Source organism: Prionailurus viverrinus, chromosome B3, assembly GCF_022837055.1.
Source record: "Prionailurus viverrinus isolate Anna chromosome B3, UM_Priviv_1.0, whole genome shotgun sequence".
Taxonomy (NCBI): Eukaryota; Metazoa; Chordata; class Mammalia; order Carnivora; family Felidae; genus Prionailurus; species Prionailurus viverrinus.
Genome location: NC_062566.1, coordinates 57,333,238 through 57,350,960, shown reverse-complemented (window position 1 = coordinate 57,350,960; position 17,723 = coordinate 57,333,238). Strand labels below are relative to the sequence as shown.

The 17,723-nt window shown below is 39.3% G+C and overlaps 1 protein-coding gene across 3 annotated transcripts in view; it reads left to right on the top strand.

Moving 5' to 3' along the window:
• CHP1 (calcineurin like EF-hand protein 1) overlaps positions 1–17,723 on the top strand; it is a 47,505-nt gene that overhangs the window by 21,349 nt on the left and 8,433 nt on the right. For all 3 annotated transcript variants that reach the window (XM_047862698.1, XM_047862701.1, XM_047862699.1), the window contains 2 exons: positions 2,850–2,930; positions 7,337–7,464. In XM_047862698.1, coding sequence (XP_047718654.1) covers positions 2,850–2,930; positions 7,337–7,464 — 209 coding nt within the window. The remainder of the gene's footprint in view (positions 1–2,849; positions 2,931–7,336; positions 7,465–17,723) is intronic.

Genomic DNA, 17,723 nt, shown 5'->3' with positions numbered 1-17,723 from the left:
GTCAAAGGACAGGGTTACGTCTTACTGACATTGGAAGTCCAAGTCTAGATCCCCTTTGAGACTGAAGTTCAGGCTTGGTTGTGTACTCTCCACCTGATACTAGACCTGGTATTTAAACTGTGCCTTTTTTCAGCTAAAATTACTTCAGCTTGTTAGACATTAAACTGAGGTATGTGGCTATGAAATTCAAATGAGCCTTAATCTTCATTTAGAAGGAAGTAGTTATTGTTTCTTAACCTGTGTCAAAGAAGAAGAACCACTTTGGTGATAATGTGGACTTTGTATTACAGAATAAATTATGTAATAAGAGCTTAGTACATTTGTTGAATTAAATAATCAAGACCTCCGTAGTTTCCTTTATCTTTTATCGTCTTAAGCAACCCAGTTATCTTAAGAATCGCTTCTTCTGGTTCATTCATTGATATAAAAATTATTACCCTAAGGAATCAAGGAAAATTAGAATCCAGGGGTGCCTAGGTGACTCAGTTGGTTAACCGTCCCACCCTTGATCTTGGCTCAAGTCATGATCTCATGCTTCGTAGGATCGAGGCCCACTTTCAGGCTCTTTGCTGACAGCATGGAGCCTGCTTCAGATTCTCTCTCTCCTTCTCTATCTGTCCTCCACTGGGGCCCGTGCTTGCTCTCTGTCTCTCTCTCTCTCAAAATAAATAAACTTAAAAAGAAGGGGGGCGGGGGTGAGATTAGAATCCAGAGTTATTGTTCCAGAGCTTTGTGTTCAGTTCCCAGGTCAATTTCTACCTGTGTCACCACCAGTTGTGCTGGAGATGAGCTTCTTGAATTAATTCAGCACCATCTAAATGTTAAACCATTCTGGGGCGCCTGGGTGGCGCAGTCGGTTAAGCGTCCGACTTCAGCCAGGTCACGATCTCGCAGTCTGTGAGTTCGAGCCCCGCGTCGGGCTCTGGGCGGATGGCTCGGAGCCTGGAGCCTGTTTCCGATTCTGTGTCTCCCTCTCTCTCTGCCCCTCCCCCGTTCATGCTCTGTCTCTCTCTGTCCCAAAAATAAATAAACGTTGAAAAAAAAAATTTTTAAATGTTAAACCATTCTAAGAGGAACAAGAGCATTGAAGGCTCCTGAATAAAATAGGGACATTTCATTAGCACTTAGTACAAAGCAGGTAGAGGAGTAAGGTCTCTCTCTTCTGTTAGTAAACATCTTGAAGGCAAGAATCAGGTTTATTCAAGTTTATATTATTCTTTTTCTTTACTTTTTATCTGGAAATTGTTTTCTTTCTTTTTCTTTCTTTCTTTCTTTCTTTCTTTCTTTCTTTCTTTCTTTCTTTTTAATGTTTATTTTTGAGAGAGACAGAAACAGAATGCGAGTGGGTTGGGGGCAGAGAGAGAGGGAGACACAGAATCTGAAGCCGGCTCCAAGCTCTGAGCTGTCAGCACAGAGCCTGACACAGGGCTCCAACTCACGAACTGCAAGATCATTACCTGAGGTAAAGTCAGACGCTTAACTGGCTGAGCCACCCAGCACCCCATTATCTGGAAATAATTTTAAACTTACAGGAAAGTTCCAAGAATAATGCAAAGAACTTTCACATACCTGATACTCAGATTTAGCAGTTAACATTTTGCCACATACTTCAGTGTGTATTTCCTATTGCAAGGACATTCTCATGTCAAAGTCAAGAAATTTAGCATTTTGATATAGTACTATTATGTAATTCCATGTTCTGTATAGCCTGTATTCCATTTTTACCTATTGGTTTAGTAATATCCTTCATAGTAATGTTTTTCCTAGTTAAGGATCATGCATTGAGTTCAGTTATACATTTCTTTAGCCCCCTATAATCTGGAACAATCCTCTGCCTTTCCCTGTCCTTCATGACATTCATATTTTTGAGGAATACAGCATAGATATGTTCTAGACAGCTTTATGTTCTTGGCCCAGGATATCAGCTAAGAAGTTTTTAGAAAATACTTATTGAACATTTTTGGGGAGAGCACCTTTCTCTCAGAAAGTTTAATATGGGAAAGAAGTGTGTGTTTTTTAAGAAAAAGAGCATGTGCTTTGACATAGGGACTTAGATTTAAATCCTGGTTCTGCCACTTACTACTTCAGTAGCACAGGGCAAGTTACTTTATCTCACTGACTCTCAATTTCCTCAGCTCTAAAAGGGTACAGGTAAAACGCCTTGAAGAAACGAGATAATGTGTATAAACAGAGTGACACATGATGTGTATATAGTGAATGGCAGCTAATAATACTCACTTCAGTGTAACTTCCGAACTGTGAGAAGATGATTGCCCTTGCCAGGTTCGAAACTTAAATACTTCTCTAGCTCTGAGTTGGTAGGAGAAATGGAAGAAGAGCCAGAATCGGAGCAAGGAAGTATGAAAATCAGTTAGTTGTCACATTTTATTCTTTCCTTGGACACTGCCTAAGAATTCCTTGCCTTTCACAGGTGCTGTAGATCTCACCGAGAGTACAGAATTTTTGCTACCTCCCACAGACTCTGTGTTGTTTAATACTTTGCGTTGCTATTCACTCTCCATACCTAATAACCAAGTACAAAATGGTAATGTTCAAAGAATGATTTACAGGGACAGCTCAGTATTTGTTCGTCAGTTGGTTTATTGACGTAACTTGTGTGCTGAATTCACTGGAATGTGGCATAGTCAAATCTGGCCTCTTCCACTCCTGAGTTGGTGTGAGAAACACTTGGCAGCTACTAAAGTGCAATTCTTTGCAGTTATTTGGTGTAATTTGCCACAGAAGTAAATTCCATGAGGTAATGATCTTGCTAGGTTGTACTCTGGCATGACTAAAGGAGTTCCTGCTAAGGGCCAATAATCTCTAACTCAAGGTGATTCTCTTGGCAGCCGGGAAGATTTCCAACGGATTCCAGAACTTGCCATCAACCCACTGGGGGACCGGATCATCAATGCCTTCTTTCCGGAGGGGTGAGTCCCTGCAGTTGTTGGGCTTCCTTTCTGAGGCTAATCTGAAATAATGTATTGGTTGGGTCATCTCAGATCCGTGATCCTCTTGATTATACTGGGCATCCTTAACTTAGTCATATCTAGAAGATCTCTTCTCTTCTACCCTCCTTCCCATTTTTAAATTTCAAATAGGTATATAAGCCTGTTTTCAAACTTCTGTCTTTAATCTATGTTTATCTTTTTTTTTTTTTTTAAATTTTTTTTTTTTTAACGTTTATTTATTTTTGGGACAGAGAGAGACAGAGCATGAACGGGGGAGGGGCAGAGAGAGAGGGAGACACAGAATAGGAAACAGGCTCCAGGCTCTGAGCCATCAGCCCAGAGCCCGACGCGGGGCTCGAACTCACGGACCGCGAGATCGTGACCTGGCTGAAGTCGGAAGCTTAACCGACTGCGCCACCCAGGCGCCCCTAATCTATGTTTATCTTTAATGTAAAACTAAAATTTTTTAAACTTGTATTTGGAAATAATTTCAAATTTATAGAAATTTGTAAAAATTGAAAATAATACAAAGAACTCCCAGACTTATCTGTTGTTACATTGTTAACATTTTGCCTCATTTGCATGTGTTCTCTCAGTTCAAGCCAATGAAAATATAATCAAATCGCATATGTAATTAGAAATTTTCTAGTACCCACATAAAATAAAAAATAAGTTAAATTAACTTCATTAATATATACTTTATTTAACCAATATATTTAAAATATTATCATATGATATATAATCAATATTTTTAAATTAATACATTATATTTTTTTAATATTAAGTCTTTGAAATCTTATGTGTAATTTATACCTACAGCACCTATCAGCTGCTGGAATATTAGTATAAAATATTATGTATTTTATTCTTTTTTCCAGCTTTTTTGAAATATAATTGTCATATAAACATTGAATAAGTTTAAGATGTACAGCACAGTGATTTTATATATGTATATATTGAAAAATGATTATCACAATAAGGTTAGTTCATCTATTTATCACCTCACATAGGGACTGTTTGTGTGTAATGAGAACTTTTATAATCTATTCTCTTAGCAACTTCGAAGTATACAATATAATACTGTTACCTATTCTCACCATGCTATGCGTTACATCCCCAGAACTTAATTCATTTTATAACTGGAAGTTTGTACCCTTTGACCATCTTCACCTGTTTCTCCCATTGCCTATTTTATCTTAATAGATCAATCATATGCCAATTTTTATATCCTTTATAGCACTCCCCCCCACCCCCACTCCAATACACGATCCAGTCTGGGTCTGTTGTCATGTCTCTTTGGCCTCCTTTAATGTGGAACATTTTCACAGCCTTTATTTTTCTTTTACAACTTTGGCTAAGGATGCAGTTCTCTCCACCACACACAGTTTGTCAAATAGATTTAGGTTGGTCTAACGGCTTTTGATATGCTTCACTACTTAATACACTGCCATCAAAGTACTGGGTAAATATTTATCCATCTGATTAGGTACTTTTTTCTGAATAAAGCTTATTATGTATTGTTTTAAGTAATCTCTTTAACAGTTTCTTCCTGGTTCCTTGTAACTTATCTGTTTGACCCAAAAGGACTTTAACAAGTTCAGCGGTTGCCAGTTTCTTAATAATGAGACTAAGTGTCAGTGAGGATACTATCAGATAAAATACCTGGAGAGGAAATTTTAGAACTCTGGATTGGGAGCAAAGGAATTTGCAAGTTGTGAAGTTGGGCATTTAGTACATTTGAGTGACAGAGGGGAAAGACTAGCAGCTAGTTTATTTGAAGACACGAATCTAATCAAACTGAGACCTGCTCTCTTCAGATTCATGTTGACCATGAAGAATCTCCTGCCTGTCTTCATTTTCTCCTTTTTCTCTCCCTGAGAAACTACCCTGTTTGTTTCAGGTGTGGTTTTTGTGCTGAATTCTTGCATTTTTTTCCACTTCCTTTTCAGTCCATACCGAACATTGACCCTGTCCAGAGACAACTTTCACAACTGTGCTTTGTATCCAAACATTTTGGAATGAAAAGTAAGCCTAGTAGAATCATTTTGCCAACAATTTTTTCAGAGTTCCATGGTGACCATTGATTATTTGAAGAAGCGGTTCTTGGGAAGCTGTTTTATAAGGCCCAACCACCTTTGTTGTGACTACAGTATTGGCCGCCATCCTATGCAACATTCTGCTAGAGACAGTAGGCAGGTGCACATGAGGAAGTTGAGGCCCACACTGGGCTACACCATTAAGCTCTTAACAAGCTGCTCTTCTCCTTCTTGCTCTTAATAAGATACAGAGATTTGGTTTCTGGGTTTTTTGTTTCTTCTCTATTCTTAGGCAAGTGGAATTTTTTTTTAATGAAATTTGAAAATGGAGCATTAGTATTTAGTTTCCTTTAACCTTTGAGTCATATGTCAATAATATATGTACTTATTAACCTGTTTGTTCTGGCATATAACTCAAATCTTATTCCATATTACTTGATTCCTCAGATCTTATGTTTTTTTATGAGATACTGCTCCATATTGCTATATATAGCTAACTTGAAAAACTAATGGTCATTCTTTTGAGTACATTGAGCTCATGAGCTAGCTTTTGAACTCCATCCTTAGACAGTCTGATCAGCGTGTTTCTGCCTGGCACTTGAGAGACTTGACGTATGACAACTATTCAATGGGGCAAGAAAAGAGTGGGATTTACTTTTAGGTAGCCACAGGAACCAGACAACCTATTCTTTCCATGACTACCTTAGATAAGTAACCATATCACATTGGATATTCTCCTTTAATTAAAGAATATTGGGGGCAATGGGATGCCTCAGTTGGTTAGGTGCCCACTCTTGATTTCAGCTCAGGTCATGATCCCAGGGTCATGGGATCCAGCCCTGCATCAGGCTCCCTGCTGAGCATGGAGCCTGGTTAAGCTTCTGTCTCCCTTTCCTTCTGCCCCTCCCTTGCTTGTGTGTGCACACTCTCTCTTTCTCTCTAAAATATAAATAAATAACATTGTTTGTTCAAGTTTTAGAATTCTTTCTTCTTTTTATAAATTTATTTTAAATGTTCATTCTTTTTTTTTTTAATTTTTTTTAACGTTTATTTATTTTTGAGACAGAGAGAGACAGAGCATGAACGGGGGAGGGGCAGAGAGAGAGGGAGACACAGAATCTGAAACAGGCTCCAGGCTCCGAGCCATCAGCCCAGAGCCCGACGCGGGGCTCCAGCTCACGGACCACGAGATCGTGACCTGAGCCGAAGTCGGACGCTTAACCTACTGAGCCACCCAGGCGCCCCAATGTTCATTCATTTTTGAGAGAGAGCACGCATGCTGGAGGGGCATGGGGGGGGACAGAGGATCTGAAGCCGGCTCCACGCTGACAGCAGACAGCCCAGTGCAGGACTTTAACTCAAGAACTGCGATATTATGACCTGAGCCAAAGTCGGACGCTCAACCATAATTTAGACTCAGGCACCCCTACAATTATTTCTCATAGGGTTACTGATTTGCCTGTGGCATGATTAATTTTCTCTAATTGTAAGTACCAGAAAAGCTTTATATATGAGTATTCTAAACATAATCATGAGAAATGGGGAAAAAAATCTATCCAGTTATGAGGGAATAATAAAATCATGACAAGTAACACAATTATTTTGCAGACATTTAAAATGTTTCAAAGTGTTTATGTTGATTGGAGACATGCTTAAAAGTTTAAAACAGGATAGAAAATTGTGTATGCATACAGTATGTACACAATTATCCAGAATGCATAGAAAAATAAATGGAAGAAAATATATTAATTATTATAATTGATTGATAGAGCTAGGAATGGTATTTTTCCTTCTATTTTCCCCCCAAATTTCCAAAAATGTATTTATTGCTTTTATAACAAAATATTTATTTTAGAAGTTGCTTTTCCATAATGTGCCTTAACCTTAAAATGTGTGGTATAGGTGTATGTGATTTCAGGGGAAACACGATAGGTGGCTGGGGAGTCATTGGGTTGACATGGCTAATTTACTGCTCACTGTAAACCCACTACAGCAGTGAGTTCAAGTCCTGGCTTGCCTGATAGTGTAGCCTTGGTGCTACTCAAAATCCTCCTTGGGAAAAGAGATACAAGAAACATCAGTAGATGACTCTGACCCTGCTAAATTCAGTTACCTCTCCAAGTCTGGTTAATCATTTATAATGTGGGAAAAATAATACCTATCTCACAAGGTTGGGTTGATGCTTAATAAAGGTATTTTATGAATCCTAAAGAATCACGCATATGGGGAAAGACCTCGTTAAATGGACTTTAAGGTCACTCTAGCTAAAACTGTTGCCAGCATATTGAATTCCTAGGAAAGAATTACCCCGATTGACATGGTATTCTGTTTGTTCCATTTCCCAATCAGAGAGGACCAGGTAAACTTCCGTGGATTCATGAGAACTTTGGCTCATTTTCGACCCATTGAGGATAATGAAAAGAGCAAAGATGTGAATGGACCAGAACCACTCAATAGCCGAAGCAACAAACTGCACTGTAAGGAGATAAAGTTTTCTGCCTTAAAATATTTGCTTTCATTTCTTACAAATCATGTATTTACTCATTCATTCATCGAAGAAGCATTTACAAGAGTATAGTGATGAAGAGCTCACACCCTGAAATTAAACTGACTGGGTTTGAATCTCAGCTCTACCCCTTTTGGCCATGTGATTTTGGGCAAATGACTTAAAAACTTTGGGCTTTGGTTTCCTCTTCTGTAAAATGGGATGTTACGGGATTTCACATAGGGATGTTGTAATGATAAAATGAATTGTAATATGTCAGGTACTTCAAATAGTGCCCGGCAGTAAGAGTTAGCTGCTGATATTATCCTTAAAATTCATAGAATGCTTACCATGTGCCAGGCAGTGTGTAAGTGTTAGAGCAACAACAGTGAATAAAACCCAGCCCCACCTGTAAGGAAGAATGGCAGTCCTCAGCCTATCTTAGAATTTGGTTGCTACTGGGGTAGGAGTAGGGGTAGACAGCTGTCTTAGTGCAAGATTTAACTTTTGTCCCCATGCCTCTTGCCTCCTTTCCTTGGACACTTGTTATATTTCCCTCTGCCCTTGTTGGCTCGTGTATGGTATTGCCCAATCCCTTACAACACTTCTCCAGAAATTGAAATTGAATTTCTCTTTTCATTCAACTTAAGTTGAAATTGAGATTGTATTGCATTGATGAGCCCAAGCTTTTCTTGCAAGAGTGTACAGTGGTATTCAGAGAGGTCTTTGAAGCCACAGAATAAATGGGGCCCATCAAGTTTATATTGGATTTTATTGATTTACAGTAAAATAAAAGGCTTTTTAATATGGAAATAAATATAGATAAATCATAGAATATAATGCCAAATTGACATACATTTGAAAGGTGCAGAGCACCTGGCTGGTTCAGTCAGTAGATGTGTGACTCTTGATATTAGAGTCATGAGTTCCAGCCCCATGTTGGGCATAGAGATTACTTAAGAAGAAAAAGAAAAGAAAAGAAAAATGAAACATGGGTAATTGAAACTGAAACTTTTAATTTCTGGCCTTTGGGCTACATCCTCAGATCTCCCTGGCTATAGGACTATAACTTCACTCCTGTCTTGTTAAAGAGTTTCAGAAGCACTGAAATAAATTTTGTTATATAGGACAGGAAAGATTTTTGAACCAAAATAGCAAAATACTATTCTTCTTTACCACAATATCGGGTACCTTACTGAAGAGCAGAAAACTTAAGTACAAACCAAACAGTATAGAAGAAAATAGAACTCTAATGAGTTGTTCTCAAATTTATGGAATACTTTATGTTTGTTAGTGAATTCCCATTTCTCCTTTCAAGACTAAATACTACTTGAGACAAAGCCTATGTCTTAACGTTTTAAGAATTTCAGCATAGGGGTGCTTGGGTGGCTCATTCGGTTAAGTGTCCAACTTCGGCTCAGGTCATGATCTCATGGCTCTGCTGACAGCTCAGAGCCTGGAGCCTGCTTCGGATTCTGTGTCTCCCTCTCTTTCTGCCTCTCCCCTGCTCATGCTCTGTCTCTCTCTATTTCAAAAATAAACATCAAAAACAATTTATTTTTAAGTTTCAGCATATATTTAGTACATGTTTGCCTGATCCTGGCATTAGCATAATAGAAAATTTCTTATTCAATGTGGTCAGACCAGGACTTGATCAATAATTGAAAAAGCCAGCTATGGCATGGAATCATAGAAGAGTATACATGATTTAACATTTTATTTTACCTTAAAATATTTGAAAACACATTCACTGCCCAATCTTTTGATGAAGGACTAAGACTTTTTGTTTTGTTTTCATAAAAGTCTGCAGATGGGAGTCGTGTGATGTTTTTGTATAAAGCACATCCATAATGTATAGTCTGGGGTTTCTGGTTGCAGTTTCTTTCAAGTGGAAAGAGAATTTAAAGATACTTGTAAAGCACTCCACAAATAGAATCTTTCTGGTGTTTACATTTTTTCCTTAATCTTTTACAGTTGTTCTGCCACACTTAGCAGCAGTTGTTGTTTTTTTTTTTCAGTAACTTAATTTTGAGCCTTTCAGAAGTAATCTAATTTTCGTAAAAACAGTAACTTTGTTTCCACGTACATGTTTCACTTTGTATTTATTATATAGTTTTATTAAATTAAGTACACATAGCACAGTTTTAGGGCAGTGGATACATCTGACTCTTGGTGACCATCCATTTCAGCTGGTGGAGTAGACACTCAGGTGTTGCCCATTAGCTACGAGTATGCAGTGAGCCACCCCATCTATTTGGACAGTTTGCAGAGGGAAGGGGAGCGTCCATGAATCAAGTGAGTTGGTTAAGGAGAAGACAGTTGAGAGACATTCTGTGCTCCACGAAACTATGCTTGCTTTTCTAATCCAGGATTAGAGGAGACTTTAAAGGTCATCGGACCTAACACAAACCTTTTACCTGAATTCCCTCTCTAGCATGGGCTATACTTTTTTCAAGTCATGAATTCCTTTGGCGGTCTGGTGAATCCTACTGACGCTATCTCAGAATAGTTTTGAATGCATAAAGTCAAATATGTAGGCTTATGTGCTTCTGTATTATATATTAAATAACAGGATGTACCATTAGAGGCTGTGTAACATTAGAGCTGTCTATCTTTTTTATTATTATTGAAGTATAGGTGACATACAATATATTAGTTTCAGGTGTACCACATAGTGATTTGACATTTATGTCAAATGCATAATGTCATATGTATGCATGGCATACTTTATGAAATGCTCACCACAATAAGTGTGGTTACCATCTGTCACCATACAAAGTTATTACAATTATTACTGATCATTTTCCCTGTGCTGTGCTTTACATCCCTGTGGCTTATAACTAGAAGTTTGTACTTTTTGATCTCCTTCACCTGTTGCTCATCTCCTCACCCACCTCCCTTCTGGCAGCTACTATTTTGTCTCTGTATTTGTGAATCTGTTTCAGACAGCTCTGTATCTTGACTGTGGTGATGGTTACACAAAACTACATAGGTGGATAAAATTGCACAGAACTACACACACACACACACACACACACACACACACACAGTGAAATCTGAGTGAGCTCTGTGGATTGTACCACTGTCGATTTCTTGATTCTGATGGTATGTTATAGTTAACGCAAGATATTAAACATCAGGGAACGCTGGTGAAAAGTATATGGGACCTTCCTATGTATTTTTTTTTTTTTGTAACTTCCTGTGAGTCTCTACTCTAAAATAAGTAAGAAAAAAAAGAAAAAACAGCCAACAGTACATTGGTGAAAGCAATAGAGAAACACATTCCACATGTTTCTCTTTGTGTATTTCTTTCATGGCATTTGTTAATGTAAAATTGATTTTAGAAAAACACTTAATAAAGTCTTTGTCAGTATTTTGTTGTATACAATGGAGCAGTAGGTTAGAATACCCAAAAGGTATGAATATGTGTCAGACCAGAAAGAGGTTCCCAGTGGTCTGCTGCAGGGCTCTTTTCGCTTTTTGTTGTTCTTTTCATCAGTGACTTTCATTGAATCTGAAATAAGCAAATATATCAAGTTTCTGGTTGACTGTAAACTTGTAGGCATAATGAATACAAGACACCACAGAATCAGAGCCAGAAGAGATACTGATAACCTGAAAAATGTTGGGCTAAATCTCATAAAATGAATGTTTTAAGGGCTATATCTGGGGCACCTGGGTGGCTCAGTGGGTTGGGTGTCAGATTTCGGCTCAGGCCATGATCTTGCAGTCCATGGGTTCGAGCTCGTCACCAGGCTCTGTACTGACAGCTCAGAGCCTGGAGCCTGCTTTGGATTCTGTGTCTCCCTCTCTCTGTCTGCCCCTTCCTGCTTGACTCACTCTCTCTCTCTCAAAACAAATAAATAAACATTTAAAAAATTAGAGAAATTGGGGGCACCTGGCTGGCTCAGCTTAAGTGTCTGACGCTTGGTTTTGGCTCAGGTCATGATCTCACGGTTCGTGACTTTGAGCTTCACATCAGGCTTTGTAGATGGCCCACGAACACATGATGTTGATGTTCAACATCACTAATTATTAGAGAAATGCAAACAAAAACTATAATGAGATACTATCTTATACCCGTTAGGATGGGTACTATCAAAAAACAAATAAAAACAGAACATAACAAGTATTGACAAGGATACAGAGGAATTGGAACCCTTGTCCACTGTTGGCAGGAATGTAATATGGTGTAGCCACTATGGAAAACAGTATGGTCGTTCCTCAAAAAATTAAAAATAGAATTACCATATGATTTAGCACTTCCACTTCCAGATATATATCCAAAAGAATCGAAGGCAAGATCTTGGAGAGATAGTTGTACAGGCAGTCATGTTCTTAGCATTATTCACAATAGCTAAAATGAGAAAACAACTCAAGTGTCCGTCCAAGAATGAATGGGTAGGCAAAAATATGCTATATAAATACATGGGAATATTATTCAGCCTGGAAAAGGAAGAAAATTGAAATATTCTACAACATTATACCACTTGAGGCATAATGCCGCTCATGAAAAGATGCTGTATGATTCTACTTCTTTTTTTTTTTTAATTTTTTTTTTCAACGTTTTTATTTTTATTTTTGGGACAGAGAGAGACAGAGCATGAATGGGGGAGGGGCAGAGAGAGAGGGAGACACAGAATCAGAAACAGGCTCCAGGCTCCGAGCCATCAGCCCAGAGCCCGACGCGGGGCTCGAACTCACAGACGGCGAGATCGTGACCTGGCTGAAGTCGGACGCTTAACCGACTGCGCCACCCAGGCGCCCCTGTATGATTCTACTTCTATGAGGACTTAGAGGTAGTCAAAATCTTAAAGACAAAATATAATGGTGGTTGCTAGGGATAGGGGGAAGGGAGAATGGGGAGTTATTATTTAAAGGTATACGGGGGTGCCTGGGTGGCTCAGTTGGTTAAGCGTCCTACTTCGGTTCAGGTTATGATCTCATGGTTCATGAGTTTGAACCCTGCATCAGGCTCTCTGCTGTCAGTGTAGAGCCCAGTTCAGATCCTCTGTCTCCCTCTCTCTGCCCCTCCCCTGCATGTGCTCTTGCGCTCTCTCTTTCAAAAAGAAATAAACATTTTAAAAAAACAATAAAGGTGTAGGGTTTCAGTTTTACAAGATGAAGAGAGTTACAGGGATGGGTGGTTGTGATGATTATACAATGTGAATGTATTTAATGCCACTGAACTGTACATTTAAAAATGGTTAAGATGGTAAATTCTATGTGTATTTTACCGCAATAGAAGAAACAGATAAACAAGTACATAAAGCAAATTGAACCCCTTGTGGTAAAATTTCTGCCTTATAGACCTTTTACTCAGCAAGCAGATAATAGTAAGAGAAAAAAACTGCAGTTCATTAGCTTTGGATTCCCATAGCTTGATCCAGATATTTTATGCAACACATCTACAGAGTCCTTTCTTTGTAGTTTATTTCCTTTATAAATTGCTGTGGTCTAAGTACATTAGTTCACACTGACCCCAAAGAAAATATTCCAAACATATTTGGAAGTTCCTTGGTGTATCAGTTAGGATACCTTTAGCTGACTTATCTGGATTGGACAATAAGTTAAATGTATTATCTCACTTTACAAGTCAGGGGAGGCAAGTGTCAGAGTTTATTGTGTTTTTTCTATTGCTCTACTTTGCCATCCTTAGGATCTGCTTCATCCAAAGGCATGGCTCCTCATGGTCATATGATGGCTTTCAACAACTAGGCTATGTGTTTCCCTGTTCACATCTGACGGAAATGAGACAGACAGCTGTAGATGAGAGTCTGTTAGGAAGGAGGAAGATCTGAATGCCACAGAAATGGAAAACTTTAGGATGAGATAGAATAATAGCAAAGTGCTGTGCAAGTTATCCATAGTTTTTACCATTACTTTAATCTTGGCTTTCAAACCAACTTTTACAGGAAGCTGAAAACCAATTGAATTCTTTTGCAATCTGGGGCACCTGGGTGGCTCAGTCGGTTAAGTGTCGGACTCTTGATCTCAGTTCAGGTCTTGATCTCAGGGTCATGAGTTCAAGCCCTGCATTGGGATCCACACTGGGCATAGAGCCTACTTTAAAAAAAAAAAAAAAAAAGAATTCTGTTGTAGCCTATCTGTTGAGATCACATTCATGTAATTAGATCGATGAAACCAAACCTATAGGAGAGTCCTGGACATCTACTTATGTTTATATATTGGTTTTCTCTGAATTTCCCACAGAGCTATGAAAGCAGCAAGATGGCGCTTCCTGGTGTAGACTGAGAGCAACTGAACATTGTATATCTAGCGATATATTTGCCACTAAGACACATTTCCCTTCCATAGGAGGTGTATTACTTTAAAATATGAGTTTCTGGAACCAAGTTTGGTTACGATCCATCTTTTACATAGAACAGGAGCTCTGAGAGCACACTTTGCCTTATTTCTTTCTTATGCTGCAGTGAAAGAATGTCAAGGGAAACCCCCAAGGCTGAACTATACCTAAGCACACATAGTACTACTGCTCTGTCTGTCTTTTGGGAACGGTTACTAATTGCTCTAGCTCCTCTTCAGATCAGTGAGGTTGTAATGTCCTACATGAAAGGTTCACCCCACCTTGTGGTGGTCCAGGGTGTGGTAGGTAGGGGAGAGGTTTATAAACTTCCCTGTTGATGTTCTAATTGTCTTCTTAAAAGATTTCAGTTTTTAATTTTTATTATTTCTTTTTTTAAACGCTTTATTTATTTTTGAGAGAGACAGTATGAGCGGGGAAGGGGCACAGAGGATCCAAAGCAGGCTCTGTGCTTAAAGCAGTGAGCCTTACGCGGGGCTCAAGCTCACGGAACCGTGAGATCATGACCTGAGCCGAAGTTGGATGCTCAACCGACTGAGCCACCCCAGCCTCCTAGTGATTTCATAATGAATGATGTGGGAAGGGAAGTAAGTTGTCTGCGTGAAGCTATTTTATTTGGATGATAGGAGTATTGGTAAAGTGGAATTAGGGAAAGTGGCCAAGAAGAAATAGTGAACAGCATATTCGCAATAGCTAAAAGGTAGAAGCAACCCAAATGTTCACCAACAGATGAAAGGGTACACAAAATGCATTGTATACATACAGTGGAACATTATTTGGCCTCAAAAAAGGAGATTCTGCCACACGCTACTTGGATGAATCTACTTATGCTTAAAAAAAAAAAGACAAAAGGATAAATATTGTTTGATTCTTCTTAGGCGAGTCTCCTAGAGTAGCCCACAGTCATAGAGAAAAAGTTGTCAAGCTAAGGATAGAGGGAAATGGAAAGTTATTGTTTAATGGATCAGAGTTTCATGAGGAAGATGAAAAAAATTCTGGAGCGGATAGTGGTGATGGTCACACAACAATGTGAATGTGCTTAACTGTACATTGTAAAAGGGTCAAAATAGTAAATTTTATGTATATTTTACCAAAGCATTTTTTTAAAAAAAGAAGAATCGGGCACCTGGGTGGCTCAGTCGATTTAGTCACATGACTTCAGCTCAGGTCATAATCTCACGGTTCATAGATTTGAGCCCCGCATCAGGCTCTGTGCTGACAGCTCAGAGCCTGGAGCCTGCTTCAGATTCTGTGTTTCCCTCTGTCTGCCCCTCTCCCACTCATGATCTGTCTGTATCTCTCACAAAAATAAACATTAAAAGAAAGAAAGAAAGAAAGAAAGAAAGAAAGAAAGAAAGAAAGAAAGAAGAATCAATGATTAAAAAGTAAAGATCTGACTAAAATCATTCATTTGATTTTTTCATTAAGCAAATATTGGAGCAAGTGCTGTTTGCCAGGTACTTATTTAGGTCTATGATACAATGATGCATAAATCAGATAAGGTCTTTGCTTTCATAGAGCTTATGATCTCATAAGGGAGTCAGACTATATATGGGAAAAGACAGACGCAGAAATAAATCTTATGACTTTATGACTGTGGCAGATTCTGTGAAGGAAATGAATAAGGTGAGATGAGAAAGTGATAGGGAATGTCACTGCATACAAGGAGTGGTGAGTGAAAGCCTCTCTGAGCTAAGAATGAACCAGCCATGCAGAGAACAGAAGAGAGCTCTAGGCACAGGGAACAAGTGGGGTCCATGAGTACTTGATCAGTTCAGAGAACAAAGCAGCTGTCCCAAGAAAGAAGTGAGTGTTGAGAAAGGAGGGCAGAGAGGTAATGGTAGGGAGGTGACATTTATTGAGCTCCTACTGTGTGCCCAGCACTGTTTAAAGTGTCGTTTTTAAATTTATTTATTTATTTTGAGAAGTGGGAGAGGGACAAAGAGAGAGAATCCCAAGCAGGCTCTCCCCTGTCAGCAAAGAGCCTGACATGGGGCTTGAACTCAAGAATGGTGAGATCATGAGCTGCAATCAAGACTCTGATGCTTAACTAACTGAGCCATCCAGGCACCCCACCATATTGCTTTGACATCCATGTCAGGAGCTCAGAGGAGAGGTCGAAGCTGAAGTTGCACATTTGGGAATCATGAGCACTAGAAAGCATTTAAAGCCATGGAACTAGATTAAAGCCATGGACAGCTCAAGATTAGGGGAGTCCAAATCACAGGACCAAGAATAGGGAGATGAAAGAGAGATGACAAGAGGAAGGGTGCCTGGGTGGCTCAGTCAGTTAAGTGTCCTGGGTCTTGATCTCAGGGTCGTGAGTTCAGGCCCTGTGTTGGGCTCTGCACTGGGCATGAAGCCTACTTAATTAAAAAAGAGAGAAAGAGAGGGAGAGATGAGAAGAGAAAATAGAGCATTGTTAACAAAAAGGCTCGGTCATTTGTGCATTTGATCATTTGTTATCTTGGGAAAAATGTGTTTGCTGGTTCAGGGCCAGAACTGCCTGATTGGAATCCAAGTCAGTTAAGAAATAACTACTATTGCTGCATTTTTTTTCTGAAAGGTCCTTTCAGGTAATCTCTGAATTTACCTGATGTCTTAGTCTGCTCAGGCTGCTGTAATAGAATACCATGGACTGGGTGGCTTAAACAGACATTTCTCACATTTCTGGAGACTAGAAGTCTGAGAACAGGGGGCCAGCATAGTCAGGTTCTTTGGCGAGTGTCCTGATTCACCCAGAAGGGGCTCCCGTTTTCTTGCCCTATTCTCACATGGGGAAAGAGGTGGAGACAGACAGAAGGAGAGATTTCCTGTCTCCTCCTTTTATAAGTGCATTAATTCCATCACAAGGGCCCCGCCCTCATGACCTGATCTAACCCTAATTACCTCCCAAAGGCCCCACCTCCTAGTAGCATCACATTGGGGATTGAGGGTTCTAACATAGGAATTTTGGTCGGGATTGGGGGGATAGAAACCTTCAGTCCTTGGCAGCTAGGTTTTAAGAATTAACAGTTCTAGCTTCTGTAAATACCTGGGCAGAAAGCGGTGGGTTGTTTTTTTTTAATGTTTACTTATCTTTGAGAGAGGGAGAGAGAGCTCGAGCAGGAAGGGAGCAGAGAGAGGGAGAGACAGGATCTGAAGCCAGTTCTGTGCTGACAGCAGTGAGCCTGATGCCAGGCTCAAACTCACAAACCATGAGATCATGACCTGAGCCAAAGCTGGATGCTCAACCGACTGAGCCACCCAGGTGCCCCAAAAGGGGTGTGTTTATAACAGGTACCTGATTAAAAAATTCTGGCTGGCTCAGTCAGTAGAACATGCGACTTTTGATCTCAAGGTCATGAGTTGGAGCCCCACATTGGGCATGGAGATTACTTTTTAAAAAATGAAAATAAATGGTTGTTTTAAAAAAGAAACAAAAAAATGTTGTTTAAAAAAATTCAGAAAGTTATTTATGGGTTATATAGCATAACTGTATATGGGTTATATATAGATTTCCCTTCTGAAATCATCCTGAAGATTGCTTAATAGGTAACACATTTGATGTATTTTAGAAACTTGACAGCATGTACAGGGGTATGTGTGTGTCTGTGTTTTCACTTTGGGGAATATCTTAAACATATTCCTTTAGGAATACTAATGATCTTTGTCTCCTTTCCTTTGGAATCGAAACCTCCATGGGGCGCCTTGGTGGCTCAGTCACTTGGGTGGCCAACTTTGGCTCAGGTCATGATGTCGTGGTTCACGAGTTCGGGCCCCACGTTGGGTTCTGTGCCCTGGAGCCTGCTTCAGATTCTGTGTCTCCCTGTCTCTCTCCCCTTCCCCTGCTCGCACTTAGTCCCTCTCTTTCTCTCTCTCTCAAAAAAAAATTAAATAAATAACCATTAAAAACAATTTTTTTAATTAAAAAAAATAGTAACCTC